This window comes from Perognathus longimembris, chromosome 7, assembly GCF_023159225.1.
Source record: "Perognathus longimembris pacificus isolate PPM17 chromosome 7, ASM2315922v1, whole genome shotgun sequence".
Taxonomy (NCBI): Eukaryota; Metazoa; Chordata; class Mammalia; order Rodentia; family Heteromyidae; genus Perognathus; species Perognathus longimembris.
In genome coordinates, this window is record NC_063167.1 from 36,885,854 (window position 1) to 36,899,548 (window position 13,695).

Consider the following 13,695-nt stretch of genomic DNA (forward strand, 5'->3'; position numbering starts at 1 on the left):
GGTCTCTTTAGTAGCCACCGGGATCTGAAACCCCATGTCCACAGCTGCATGGAGGGGATTGAAGTTGGGGGGAGGGGGCACAACCATGTATATGTCTTGAGGAAATGTCCAGAGAGGGCTTCTGGAAGAAGTGACCTTGCAGTCCCAAAGGATAGAGTCACTGGAAAGGAAGGAAGCATGCTAAGAGGAAGAAACTGCATTGAAGGCATTGATCTGCCTGGTGGCAGCAAGGTAGACAGGCCTGGCCTGGGCCATTCAGATACGGAAGTTCCAGCAGTACCATGAATCTGTGGTGGCTTTGCCCTGGGCTGCATCCATGTTTCCCAGGGAGCTTATGAAATGCAGGGCCTTGCACCTACACTGGGCACCCAGGTGATCCTGGAGGGAGCTGCACTTCTGGCTGGGGCTGGTGCTGTGGTCACTCAGATGCAGGCTAGACTTTGTGACACAAACAGCAGGAGGAGGTAGCTTTGCAGGTGGTCCCTGGCCACCCCAGCAACAGTGTGAGTGCCCCATCCCCTCCCTATCTCCGTGCCCCTGTGGATCCTGCTCTCCTCAGGAGCTCTGAGAAAACCTCCACACTTGCCTCATACGTTTCTTTTCTTTTTCATTTAAAACAAGTTATCTGTGTTTTTATTTGAAAATACTTAAAATAGAGAGGTTACAGTTATATAAGTAATAAGTACATTTCCTTTTGGACATTGTCACCCTTCCTTCCCTCTCTACCAGTTTTGCCCTCCCATCTCACCCACAAGGTATACAGTTCATTTCAACATAGCATCTAGTCATTACCGTTGCTACATTTGTTTCTATGCCAGTTCTTTCCTCAAGAGTGGGGGCTGCCTGGGGAGGGGACCCTATCTACCTTGCTCGCTGCTGCCACCTAGTGTCTGTGACTCGTATCGTGGCTGTTGTGTTCACTTTAATTTTGGACAGGCTCAGAAGTGAGCAGGACAAGAGGAGTGGAGGAGCTTCTGGGAAAGAGAGGGGAGCAAAGAAACAGGTTGAGGCCCCAAACTGTGTGGGTTTAGAGAAGTCATGTGTGTGTACAAGGGAGTGAATGTGTGTATACATATAAGCAGAAAGTCAACACACTCTTCTGTTCAGAAGCTTCTGGAATCCCCCTGCACTCAGGTGGTGCCCTGTCTTGTCTTGGCCTCAAACATTAATATCAGCTCCCCACAACATCTCTAAGTGGATGTTTCTGTGCTCTGTGGATGTGCTATCTGTTATAGCTGGACCACAACATGGGAGCTGCCTACTCCAGCAAGGCTGCTGAGACCCACTATCCCTGTGACTGGGTGCCCACCACACCTAACCTGCCCTTCCTATGTGCTTTTCCTCTCTTACCACCATGCTCTTACCACCTCCCTATGGGCTGTGGAGGGAAGGCTGGATCAGGTGCTGCCCAGGCTATAGTGGGCTCTGCCCTGACTGGCTGTCAGGCTGCTGGCTGTGGGGCCTGCCTCTGTGGGTACCTGTGGGTACCCTCTGCTGCTCCAGCTGCCCACTGCCACTGCTCCCCACAGAGTCTCCAGAACTTCTTGGCAAGAAGGAAGCTCTTGGCCTGTCCCTCTGTCCCTCATCCCTTCCTGACAGCTCCTCTGTGCTTGGGCCCTCCTGGTCCTTGACCAGCAGCCTCCACCCTCAGCACCCTCTCTCCACACGCCCTTCTCCTCAGCTCTATAGCTCTCTCTCCTGAGCATCTGCTTCCCCCCCCCGCCTGTCTCTGACACTGTGTAGGTGTCTCTGAGGCCATGTAGCATTCCTCCTGATGCTGAGGGCGCCTCTCCCAGCTCAGTATCCTCCAAAGTCTTTGACACACATCACGTGACCCCTGGGCCACTCCTATCCCCCGTCTTGAACACTGTCTCTCCTGGGGAGTCTAGGAGGCTGGGGAAGGTCCTCAGCACATGTCCTGGGGACCCAGTCCTTGTACCTGTGAGGCCTTGCTCAGATGAACTCTCCTCCCATCTGCCCTGTCCCTGTAAAACAGCCTCCTCTCTACAGCCCTGTTGTCACACACACCTGCTCCCAGAGTAGGATCAAACCTTATTAGATCTGTACCCACATTGGACTCTCTATTGTCATCTTGCTGGGCACAACCCCTGCCAGGGGCCATGCCACCATGTCATCACAGCCCTTCCCAAAGGAGCTTTTCTCACTGCCCTGCTTCCAAGCCCAGCTCTTCCTTCCCTGCCCACAATGCGAGTACCCTCCCCTCAGCACTGCTGTCCAGCTGGCATCGTCTCCACACTCCTCATCTGCCCATCGCCTTCACCACTGTAACCCAGCATGCAGAACAGTGCTTGGGACACAGTGCCCACATTGACCTAATCAGTCATTAAAGTACATATCAAGCTCTGGCTTGGTGCTGAGCACACGAAGGTGACCCAGTCAGGGCTCCTCTTCTATCAAGTCCATAGTCTCATGAGGGAGACAGTTCTCGGACAGTTAGAGATGCAGGCAGCTTGTCCTACTTGCCAGCCCTTATTGAACCTGGGCACTCATGCACCGAGCCACAGACCCCCTCCTCCAGCCTCTTCTAGCTCCATCAGCCCAAGGAAGAGCCTGTGGATTCTAGGGGCAAGGTACAACCTTTACCACCCCCTTCCCCCCGCCCAATCCCTTGGGGCTCCTAAGAAACTGCTGGAAAAATCAGATTTGCCTTGCTTCTAGCATTGTGATGTTGATAAGATATTTCCCTAGCTGGCCCTCAATTTCTCCATCTGTCAAACAGGGAGATGACCCCAGTTCAGTGTGTCCCTCAGGCAGGGCTAGATGCTTCAGAAGAGCAGACATGTCTGACTGAGATGTGAATAAACACAGAGAGGGGAGGCGGCTGCCTGACGCCTGTTCATCCCAAGTCAGAACTGCAGAATGCAGACATGGAGACTCACTCCAATTCATCCTCATCTGTCTGCACAGGAGAACATTGTCTATAACAAATATGCTGGAATGTATGTACCTCTTAATTGAGTGTCTTCCCTCCATCCATGATTTGTCTTCCTGGGATGGCCTTGAACTATAATCCTCCGATCTCAGTCTTCCTAGGTACTAGGATTACACCTGTGTATTTAGCACCAGTCATGCCCAGCTCATAGCATGCTGTTTGAAAGCTATTGGTATAAACCTATTTCTTATCAATATATGAGAAACAGCTAATTCATCCTTTTTAACAGCTGGCAACTATTCCACCCTACACAGACTAAAATCTGCCCCTTGTTGATGAGTGTGCAAGTTACTGAAGGCTGCAGTGAAGGCAAACAAAAGTATCAGACACTCTGGGAGACGGGAGGAAAGCTTCAGTACAGCAGACAGCAATGCTGGAAGGAGGGGAGCTAAGTGAATGCACACCTTGCAACCAGAGTCCTGAATCATACCTCCCTAAGAGCAGAAGCTGGAGTGAACTGAGTCCTGTGCAGCGCTGCCCAGAGACCCTGGCAGCTGCCAGCAGCTGGGCCACAGCTGCTTATCACCTAGCCAGCCAGGCCAGGGCCTCTGACACCCTGGCAGGCCTTAGCGAGGCCTGAGTGTGTGAGCTGAGCTCAGTAGCTAGCTGAATTGCTTAGGCATTAGTGCACCGGTCCTTGTCCCCTCACCCATCCTGTCCAGTGCTGTATGGTGCTGGTTCAGTGATTGTGCAGTGCTGGTCCTGTGGTTCTTTGGAGGCTCTGCCAACAAATAGGAAGGGCATCAGCTGTGAAACCCCAAGGTCTCAGTCCAGCATGGAGAACCTTCTGCTATCTGCCAATCGTGCTAAAGCCACTGGGGAGAGCCCCATGGGCTGGGCTGCCATTCCCCCCTTTCATCCTATGCCTGGCACACAGTAGGTGCTTTCTGGATGATTTTCCCTTTGGCTTCTTGCACATGTGCCTGAAATAAATCTCTACCAACTCAGTGGCTTGCAACACTGAGATGTGACTGTATCTCTGTGGCATCCTCCCAGATTCTAAATTCAGCTCCTGTACACTGGAACTGAAACCCAGGCTATCCCTCTTCACGGAGGCCTAGGAGGGGATGGAATGCAGGGAGCAGAAGGAAGGGTGGAGTCCAGAGGGGGATCCATACTGTTTAGGGTGATAAGTAAGGCGATGGGAGGGGGTGGGAGGGAAGTGAGGACTCTGCCATCAGACTGAGTGAAGTCACAGTCAGAGTAGAGGGAGCCCTGAGGGGGTGGTGGGAGGGGCTAGTGAGAACTCCAGGTGAGAGCCCCGGCTGGTGTCCATCTAAATTAGGATTGGGGATGTTTATTTCTGCACGCCCACCCTTCCTGCCAGTACAGTCTGTTGTGTGTGGAGGGCAGGATGACACAGAAACCTGATGATCCAGGCCTGCGGGTGTGTGTGAAGTGGGTTGGACTGCATTAGTATTTATTTAGATGGAACAGTCCCAGGTTCCCAGTGTACAGCACTCAGCAACTCTAGGTTTCACCTGGTTTTGAGGTACTGGGCTGTGGCCAGGCACTACAGGGCGCCTCTCTGGGTGGGAACCTGGTGGGGCAATCCACACTACCCGACTACTGTGCCTGGCTGCATCCTTGGTCCTCACAGGTCAAGGCTTTGGGGTGTTAGTGCCAGGGCGCAAATCTCTCCTCATTTCCAGATGGGCTCCTATGGCTCAGGGTGGTTGTGGTGGCCGCTGCTGCCCCTACTGCTGCTGCTGCTGCTGCTGAACCCTGCAAAAGCCAGAGCCCAACAGCCGCCAGACTTCTCTGGAGACCAAGAGGAGTTGGACCAAGACAGAGAAGAGTCGAGGCTTACCCCACCGTGGGATATCTACCACTGGCCTACAGTCATCATGTACCGGAGTTCTGAGGTGTGTGAGGAAGAGGAAGTGAGGACCCATGTGGATGCCATTTCTTCTCTGGCCTCACTTTCCTCAGTGTAGGGAAGGTCTGAGGTGAAGATCCCTGAGAGCCTTCTCTTCATTTGGGCACTGGCTTGCCATGGCCCTGGGACTGTAGGAACTGTGTGCGGAGCTAGGACAGCTGGAGCTGCAGGGGTTTGCTACAGTGCCTGGCTGTGCCTAGAGGCAGAAGGTCACTGGAGTGGCTGGGATGGGGCCAGAGCTCACTGCACATTCACAGTGGTGCCGAGTGTCACCCACAGTTCCCCTAGGGGATGGACACCATGTTTGGAAGTGTGTCGATCTGTTTGTGGTTGATGTCAGAGGGGCTTTGTGTGTGTTGTAGAGGGGTTTGAGCCCCATTGATTCAGTGACTATTAGTAGTCTGTCTATGCCCTAGGTCTCTTTGGCTCTAACTTCATCTGTAGACAGGGACGAGTCTTTCTTTCGATGTCCTCATGCTCCTTTTCCTCCCTTGTTTCCAGAGTTCCTGGAAGGTGCCTGACACCTACCTGGTGGTGTTCATGGAATCTCAGAGGCAGGAGATGGAGAGTATTGTCCGCAGCCTGCAGGCCCTGGCTGCAAGCCAGGGCTTCATGTTCAAAGTGCTGCATGTCTTCAAAGACAGCTTTCCTGGTATCCTGATGAAGTCTGACAATGTGGGGATGCTGGACATGGTGAGCCCCAGCCCAGGCTTGTACTTCCCCAGGCTGGGGAGAGGCCTGTGTGTGCCCTCTGGAGGGTACTCAGGGGACAGCAGACACTGAGTACTGGTGGGTCTCTAGCTCAGTGATGCCAGCCTCCTCAGGCAGCTTCCTCAATATCCTGACTAATTCTCCTATGTTACATCATGCATTCAACCTCATTTGAAGCAAGAGGGATCCCAGTGCAGAGGGACCACACATCCCCATGGGGTGTTGCTGTGCTCTCAACTGGTGGCTCACATGGCCAGTGTCCTTGTGCTGGTGCATTGCATCTTAGGCCCACAGTTAAGGTGAGAGAAAGGTCAGGGACTGCTGAGGATGGTGCACTAGTGGGTTATGCTCTAGGGCAGGGAGGGGGCTGAGCACACACACTCTGCCCCTAAATTCCTGCTGGTTCACCCTGCCCCCATTGGCTAAGCACCCAGAAGCCACCACCAGGGGGCCTGTGGTCTGAAGACAGAAGGATGGGGGAAGAGAGTGGACACACAGGGCGGCCGGTACTGACATCCTGATTTGGACATGGAATCCAGGTCACAAGGACTCCCCTCACTGTCCAGCCTGCCTAGAACTGGCACTGCCTGGCTCCCAAAGGAGATGTGGAAGCCAGAATCCCTCCTGCCACTCATGTGGGGTTCAGCTACCCGTTGTGGGAGCACCAGTCCCAGCTCCTCCATACTCCTAAGCCTAGGAGAGGAGTGAGGACCCTGGCTTTGTCGTCTGGTCCGTGGGTGGGGACTACATGGGAGGGGATACAATGGGACGGGCTGGGGGCACTGTTGTAATCAGCTGGGTCAAGTGCCGGGTGCTGCTGGTTAAGAAGCTCATGAAATTGAGATTCTGTGTCCTTGGCATCTGCAGGTCCTGAAGCTGAGGCAGGTGACATACATTGAGGAGGATTCCTTTGCCTTTGCACAAAGCCTCCTGTGGAGCCCACAGCTGATTTCTCCTCTGTGGAACCAGTCTTTGATCAGCACGTGGAACATGGGGCAGACTTCTCCTGAGTGGGACCCATTGCAGAGCCTCAACCACAGAAGTAAGACCATAACTTCCATGGCCACCATCTCTTCCCTGTACTGGGTCCTGATCAGCCTTCTCTCTGTCTTCTCCTCACCAACTAGGGATTGAACCCCCTCCAGGTGCTCTGTGCACAACACAGGGACATTTGCCTCAGGTCCTTTCTTCTTCTTTTTCTTCCTCTTCCCCCTCTTCCTTCTCTTCTTCATTGGGGCCTTGAATTCAGGGCCTGGGTGCTGTCCCTTAGTTTTTTCTGCTCAAAGATATCACAGCCCTACTTCCAGCTTTTTGCTCGTTAATTAGACATATGACTCTCACAAACTTTCCTTCCCAGGCTAGGTTTTAAAATGTAATCCTCAGATCTTAGCTTCTGAGTAGCTAGAATTACCTGCTTGAGCCACTGGTGCCTGAATAACCACCTATGTAATTATTTTCCCACCTCCTCTCTAGGAGGTCACACTTGCCTTAGGAGGAGACTGAACTTGACTGTGATGTAGTCTCTGGTCTCTATAACTTTCAGTCCTCAAAACATGACCAGCTCTCCAGAGCTTCCCATCTCTAGGTCTCTGGTCTCCTTTTGGTCTCCAGGCCTCTCTGCCCACATTTCCCTCTGCCTTTAGGAGGAAGGTGGAGGACAGGATCAAGAAGATGGCTGTGACTGGTGGGGCCTCACAGTGACCCTGAGCTGGGGAAGGCAGTACGGGCCCATGCTTTGGGAGAGGACCCGGGGTTCTGGCTGGACTGTGAAGTGTTAGATGAACCTGAGCAGATCTGAAGACGATGCAGTGCTGGGCCTCAGATCTGGGGGTGAACCCAACCCCTTCTCCTTTTCCATGGATCTCAGGATCAGAGGAATCTCCTCCCTTTGTGGGCCTTTCCCTTAGTTGTGAGAAGGCAGTGCCCAGCCTTGCCCTCCTCACTGAGTGTCTAGAGGTCCCAAGGAGGCAAAGGACAGGCAGGGCCTTCAGGTTTGGAAGGCAGGTGGTGTTGATGGGCTGTCATCCTGCCTGTGCCCCATCTCCACATCTTCCTGCGATTTCTTGATTTCTCCTCTCACCATTCATTTTCCATTTCTCTTTCTCTTTGTGCACTTACTTATTATTATTGGTAATATTAGGCATGAGCTCAGGGCTTCTCATATGTTCAGCTTACTAGTTCACCCTGGCACACTACCACTTGAGCCACATTTTTAGCCTGGCTTTTTACTAGTTAGTTGGAGATGGAATCTAGAGGACCTCTCTGCACAGGTTGGCTGGGAACCATTCATGCTCCAGATCCCTCCTTTCTGAGTAGCTAGGATTACAGACATGAGATACTTGTGCCCAACATCATTCTTTGTTTCCTCCCTTACAGTCTTGGGCTTTGCACTCGGCCTCACGCTTACTAGGCAAGTCCCCTAGCATTGAGCCATTTATCCATTAACTATTTTCAGATAACTTCTCAGAACCGGGACCACAATCCTCTTTGTTATTCTTATTGAAGAGCTGGGATGACAGCCGTGTTCTTGTAAGCTTAGTTATTGGTTGAGAAGTGGTCTTGTGAACTTTTTACCTGGGGTGGACTTGTTCCACTCATTTGCTTACTCACAAACAGCAGCCATTACAGATATGAGACAGTGTGCCCAGTCTTCTCCTTCTCCACCATTCTTGTGTGAGGCCACTATGAATTGATTTAGGGTCACTGATCCATCTGGAATGATCTCTCACATGCAAAGACCTCTCTTCCAGATAAGGAATGGTGGTGGTACTGGAATTTGAATGCAGGTCCTCATGTTTGTTAGGTTACCACTAGAGTCACACCTCTATCCTGCAACTAGGTCTAAAAATGTGCCATATCTTTTCTGGAGCCACTGGTGACTAGCTGTCCAAAGTATACATGGTCTCTTCAAAGTAGAAAGGCCCCCCATCCTGGCCCCTAGGAATGTCTATGATGGCCTTGCCCCTCCCCACAGGACTTGGGCACAGGGTTGGGGAGCACCTTCTAGAGTCTTCTAAAAGGCTTGGATGGAGGAGGCTTTTTAGGAGCTGTTGGACTAGGACAGGGTAGAGCAGGTACCATATGGACAGGTCTAAAGCAGGCTGGGCAGGCTCAGTATTCATAGAGAGGCCACATGGCACAGGTGACAAGCCTTTTTGTTATCCTCAAACCCAAACCTTGTAAGAGAATGGAATGGGACTAAGAGGTTATGAGGAGATAGGCAGAACTTGGAGTGAGGTGGCCACAATCCAAGGAATGCCAGCTGCCAACAGAAGAAGGAGGACGAAGCCAGTGAGGCTTCTTTTCCAGAACCTTCATAGTGAATGTAGCATGGCTGTTCTCTTGATCTTGAATTTTTGGTCACCAGAACTGCAGTTCTAGTTGGTCACCAGGGCAACCACACAGCTTATGTTGCTGTAATTCTGCCTCAGGAGAACCAGTAGGAGGAGCAGGTAACTGAGGCCCTGCCCACTGGGCTGCTCCCAGCCAATGACAGAGCTCAAGGTAGAGCTGGGCCACCTGACTTGATAACAAGACTCAGTAAGTGGCAGCATGCTATTGGAGTTTCCTGACTCTCTCATTGGCCAGCTACATGGCTCTGAATAGCTTTCTATGTGTATGTCTCACTGGCCTGGTCAATAAAATGGTCCCACTAGGAGGTAGCTTGTGAAGACTTTTGGAAGACTGAGTTTATCTATAGTCCTTAAAACAGTGTTCAAAATGGGTTCTCAGAGCATGACACCATTGATACATATGAACACATATAACATCGCTTTTCTGGTTCTCCTCTTTCTCCTCTAACACATGTCACCTTGGGAAGATGAAGACGACCCTGTTGAGGTGTATCTCTTGGGCACGAGCATCCAGATTAATCATGTGGAAATCATGGACAGGGTCACCATCTCTAACATTGAGACAGTACCTGAGGAGGAGTGGCTGAACACCAGCACACCCAGGACAGAGGTGAGCTGCCCTTCCCCAAGCCCATCCTGGAGGAAGGTGAGGACCACCAGACATGGAGCACCGTGGCCCCTCCCCAGACATCACTGTCCATCCCAAGTCCTCAATTGTAGGGGAGGAAGGGTGGCATTGTCAGTCCATCTGGGACCTGTTGGGAAATCATGGGGTAGGCGGCTTTCTCATCTAGTTCTTGTGTTGGTGGAACAGGAGGACAGTTGTGAAAGCCATGGCACCCACCTGGCAGCACTGGTCAGTGGGCAGAGTGTCGGCATTGCCAAGAACATCAGCATACACAGCATACCTGTGCTCAACTGCCAAGGGAAGGGCACGGTCAGCGGGATCCTCATGGGTGAGTGCAGACCCCCACAGCCACTTTAGCCAGATGCATTTGACCCACCATTGATTGGCTCATCTGGTTGACAATAGAGAACCATCACTGCTGTTTTGTAGGCAAGGGGCTGGAGGAGAGCAGCATGTCTTCTCCACGTAGTCATCTTGGCTTTGTTCTCTCAGGTTTGGAGTTTATTTGGAAAAAGCTGGTCTCCAAGCCCTCCAAGCGGATGGTAGTGCTGCTGCCCCTGGTGAGTGGCTACAGTAGGAGCATCAATAGTGCCTGCAAGCGCCTGGCAAGGGCTGGAGCAGTGCTGGTGGCCGCAGCAGGCAACTTTCGGAGAAATGCCTGTGCCTACTCCCCAGCATCGTCTCCTGAGGTAGGTGCCAACAGGGCTTCGTGCACATGTTCTCCTAGCAAGTTGTCAGAGGCCCAGCACCCCTACCCCAGTGTGACAATAAACCAGTTGGACTAGCTCTACCTTGCCTTCAAAGCCCCTCCCACCAACTATGTCCCTTCTGCAAATCTGCCATCTTTGCCACCCTCCCCCCTCCTGATTGACATTTGCAGAGCCACTGCTTTTTGTGGAGCTTGTCTGGCCTGGCAGTATTAAGGGGAAGACAGGTGTCCCACTTCCAGAATTTCTGTGCCCTGGAATGTGGGGAAGGTGCAGAAGCAAATCAGCTGTACTGCCACCTTATTTCCCCCACAAACTTTCAGACTCTAGTTCCACATGGTCTTACAGAGATGCTGATTTAAAACCCTCTGCACCCAGCCTGCCTCATTGTGGATTGCTCCACAGTACTCCAGCTTCCTGATAAGCACATTGTTTACTGTTGGTCTCCCAATTAAGACTGGTCTCCAGGGGCAAGGGGTGTTTTGTCTGCATCCTGTGGGAGCCCTGGGGCTGTGCCCAGGAGCCAGATTTTTCCAAGAGGGGATATTTGCATGGGGCTCATACAGGTACATAGGAGTTGATCAGTCTGCCCCTCCACCCTTTCCCTCAACTCTTTGCCAAATTCCAGGTCATCACAGTAGGAGCTGTTGATTCCCAGAACCAGCCATTCACCCAGGGACCTCTGGGGACCAACTATGGCTCCTGTGTGGACATCTTTGCTCCTGGGGAAAACATTGTCAGTGCTGCCAATGACTGTGACATTTGCTATGTAATGAAGAGCGGAACTGCACAGGCGGCTGCCCATGTGGCTGGTGAGTCACCAAATACTGTCTGGGCCACCAGGATTCCAGAAGCCCCTTTGGCCAGATCCTCCAAATGCCAGGTTCTGAGCAGGAGGACCAAATGGGCAGACCTGATGGTGATGGTGCAATTTTGCACTAATGGGGTCTGGGGAGATAAATAGGTGGTCACCTGGTGCACACAATGGCAAATACCAAGGCCTGAGGTAGGAGAGCAAGATGTCTCCCTTTCTAGCTTTCATTAAGCAAAGGATGGCAGGTGACTTCATTTTGGGAAGAGCACAGGATGTGTGTATGTGTGTGCATTTGTATCCTAAAAGGAGTTTCCAGACAGGAGGGAGGGCCAGGTCATCACCTTGTCTGACCTCTCCCTCCCCCATCAGGCATCGCAGCCTTGATGCTCACTGCCCAGCCAAATCTCACTGTGGCTGAGGTGAGGCAGAGGCTGATCCACTACTCTGTCAACAACGCTATCAATGACACCTGGTTCCCTGAGGAAGCACGAGTAATGACCCCCAACCTTGTGGCCGCTCTGCCCAACACCACCCAGGAAACAGGTGAGCAGGGCAGGTGGGTAGGCAGAGGCTAGCCAGGGGTGTGAGAGGCCTCTGTGATGGTGACAATCCCCAACCCAGTCTACAGAGGGACTGTCACCCTCAGATAGGACATTTTTACAACACTGATGTTTTAACTAAAAGTTTCATGTGGTATTGAAGTGGATGGAAGCTTTCTCTGGAGTTCCTAGGTGTCCTGCACCCTCAGAACCTCCTTACTCTTGGCCTTGTTGCAGGTGGACAGCTGTTCTGCAGAACTGTGTGGTCAGCACCCTGGAGCATAACACTGGCAGACCCTGCTGAGGCTCAATGTGACCCAGAAGAGGAGCTGCTTGGCTGCTCCAGTTTCTCCCCGAGTGGGAATCGGGAGGGCGAGCATGTGGGGGTGAGCTGCTCCACTCTGTGTGCCTAGTCTTCTGTCCTCTGGATTCCAGTCCCTATCTAAACCTTAAAGGCCTGGGAAAGGCCAGGTGCTCCCAGGGCACTCAGGACAGACAGCACCTCAGGCTCATAGGAAAGAAAGGACAGTGGTGGCTTAGGCTCTCTGCCTTGCCTAAAGCCATCTCCAAGCTGGGTGTTGTTGGCTTATGCCTCTCGTCCTAACTACTCAGGAGGCTGAAAATTGAGGTTCATGATTCAAAGCTAGTCCATGCAGGAAAGTTCATGTGATTCTTTTTCTCTAATTAATCACTAAAAGTCTGGAAGAGGAGCTGCAACTCTAGTGATAAAGTGCCAGTTTTGAGTGATAAAGCTAAGGGACTGCACCCAGACCCTGAGTTCAATTCCCAGGGCTAGCACTCTTCCTACTCCTCCCATACCCACAGAAAAGCCACAGCTAGGACCCTCAGGTTGGGATGACAAAGGCTCTGTGAGTTGGGAACCTCAAAGGTGCAGAAGCAGTTGATGGAGTTCCCAGACCTTAAGTGGCCCTGGGAGTTGTAGAGGGCTTGGGTGGTGAGGCAGGAGACCATTTCTGCCTAGTAGTCAATGCTGGGAGGTTTCTCAGGAGAGGGCTGGCGGGCCACGGAGCCATAGGCTCTGTGCTGCTGTCTCAGGTCTTCTTGTCTCCACTTGAAAGCCATTGTCATTGTTGGAAAGAAGTCATAGCTGTTAAGAAAGCCTGCCTTGAGGGCAGGACAACCAGTGCTGAGAACTTGGGAACTTACAAATTGGGTCCCTCTCAGTCTAGGTTCTGCAGTTCCCAAAACCTCTTCTCAACAAGTTCCCATTTTGCTCTTTGACTCAGATCCTAGGGAACAGGCATGCTTGTCTATCATTTGGAGATAGACATGTTTCTGCGGTGGCCAGATGCTGCCTGCTCCCCAGAGCCAACTGCAGCATCCACACAGCTCCTCCAGCCTTGGTGGGGATGAAGACCTATAGCCACTGCCCACATCCTGACCATGTCCTCACAGGTAGGTGACAGATGGTCTCCAGCTTGGGCACTGGGTCTTCACAAGTTGCGTGGGTGGGGAGCCGCAGGTCAGGCCTGTCAGAAGTGGGCACAGCTGGGGTGGAATCCAATCGGCCACACAGTAGCTAGTAAGTTTCTTATGAGCCCTGTGCCTTAGTTTCTTCATCAAAAATGCTCAGCGTTTACCCTGGGACAGTATGCATTCTGGTGGCCACTGTCATCAAGCATCACTCTAATGTTTTTCTGATCTGGGGACGCTCTATAAAAAACCTGCACCAGGAAGTGTCAGGAAGTCATGGGTGAAGGCCGCACATAGGAGCTAGGGACGGTGGTTCTTGGGCTGGAGCCGTGCTCAGATGGAGCTGGTGCCAGGAAGAGTTTGAGAAGCTGTGGGAATTATCTGGAATCCCCAGCTCAGGAGCTGATGCTTGGCCAGCTAAATACTGGGGAGTCTAAAGGTTCTGGAATAGTAAGGATTAGGTGGGATTCAAATCTAGCTGTGTTAGTAGCAGTCAACTGAGCCCAGTGGCTGGAGTCTTGTCTATCACAAGAGCTCCATGTGGCTGCTGGCCTGGCAGCCTGGACTCTGGCAAAGCTGGCAGAGCCACAAGCACTCACTGTGTAGCCCATGCCCAAGTTCCATTTGCAGCTAAAGTTGCTGAGTGCCTTTCCTAAAGCCACGCAGCTAGGACAAGA

At 52.2% G+C, this 13,695-nt stretch overlaps 1 protein-coding gene across 1 annotated transcript in view; it reads left to right on the forward strand.

Moving 5' to 3' along the window:
* The first annotated feature begins 4,605 nt into the window (after positions 1–4,605).
* LOC125355687 (proprotein convertase subtilisin/kexin type 9-like) overlaps positions 4,606–13,695 on the forward strand; it is an 11,401-nt gene continuing 2,311 nt past the window's right edge. The window contains exons 1-10 of the mRNA XM_048352125.1: positions 4,606–4,836; positions 5,334–5,525; positions 6,411–6,585; positions 9,364–9,506; positions 9,714–9,852; positions 10,017–10,213; positions 10,860–11,043; positions 11,415–11,588; positions 11,822–11,970; positions 12,832–13,000. Coding sequence (XP_048208082.1) covers positions 4,606–4,836; positions 5,334–5,525; positions 6,411–6,585; positions 9,364–9,506; positions 9,714–9,852; positions 10,017–10,213; positions 10,860–11,043; positions 11,415–11,588; positions 11,822–11,970; positions 12,832–13,000 — 1,753 coding nt within the window. The remainder of the gene's footprint in view (positions 4,837–5,333; positions 5,526–6,410; positions 6,586–9,363; positions 9,507–9,713; positions 9,853–10,016; positions 10,214–10,859; positions 11,044–11,414; positions 11,589–11,821; positions 11,971–12,831; positions 13,001–13,695) is intronic.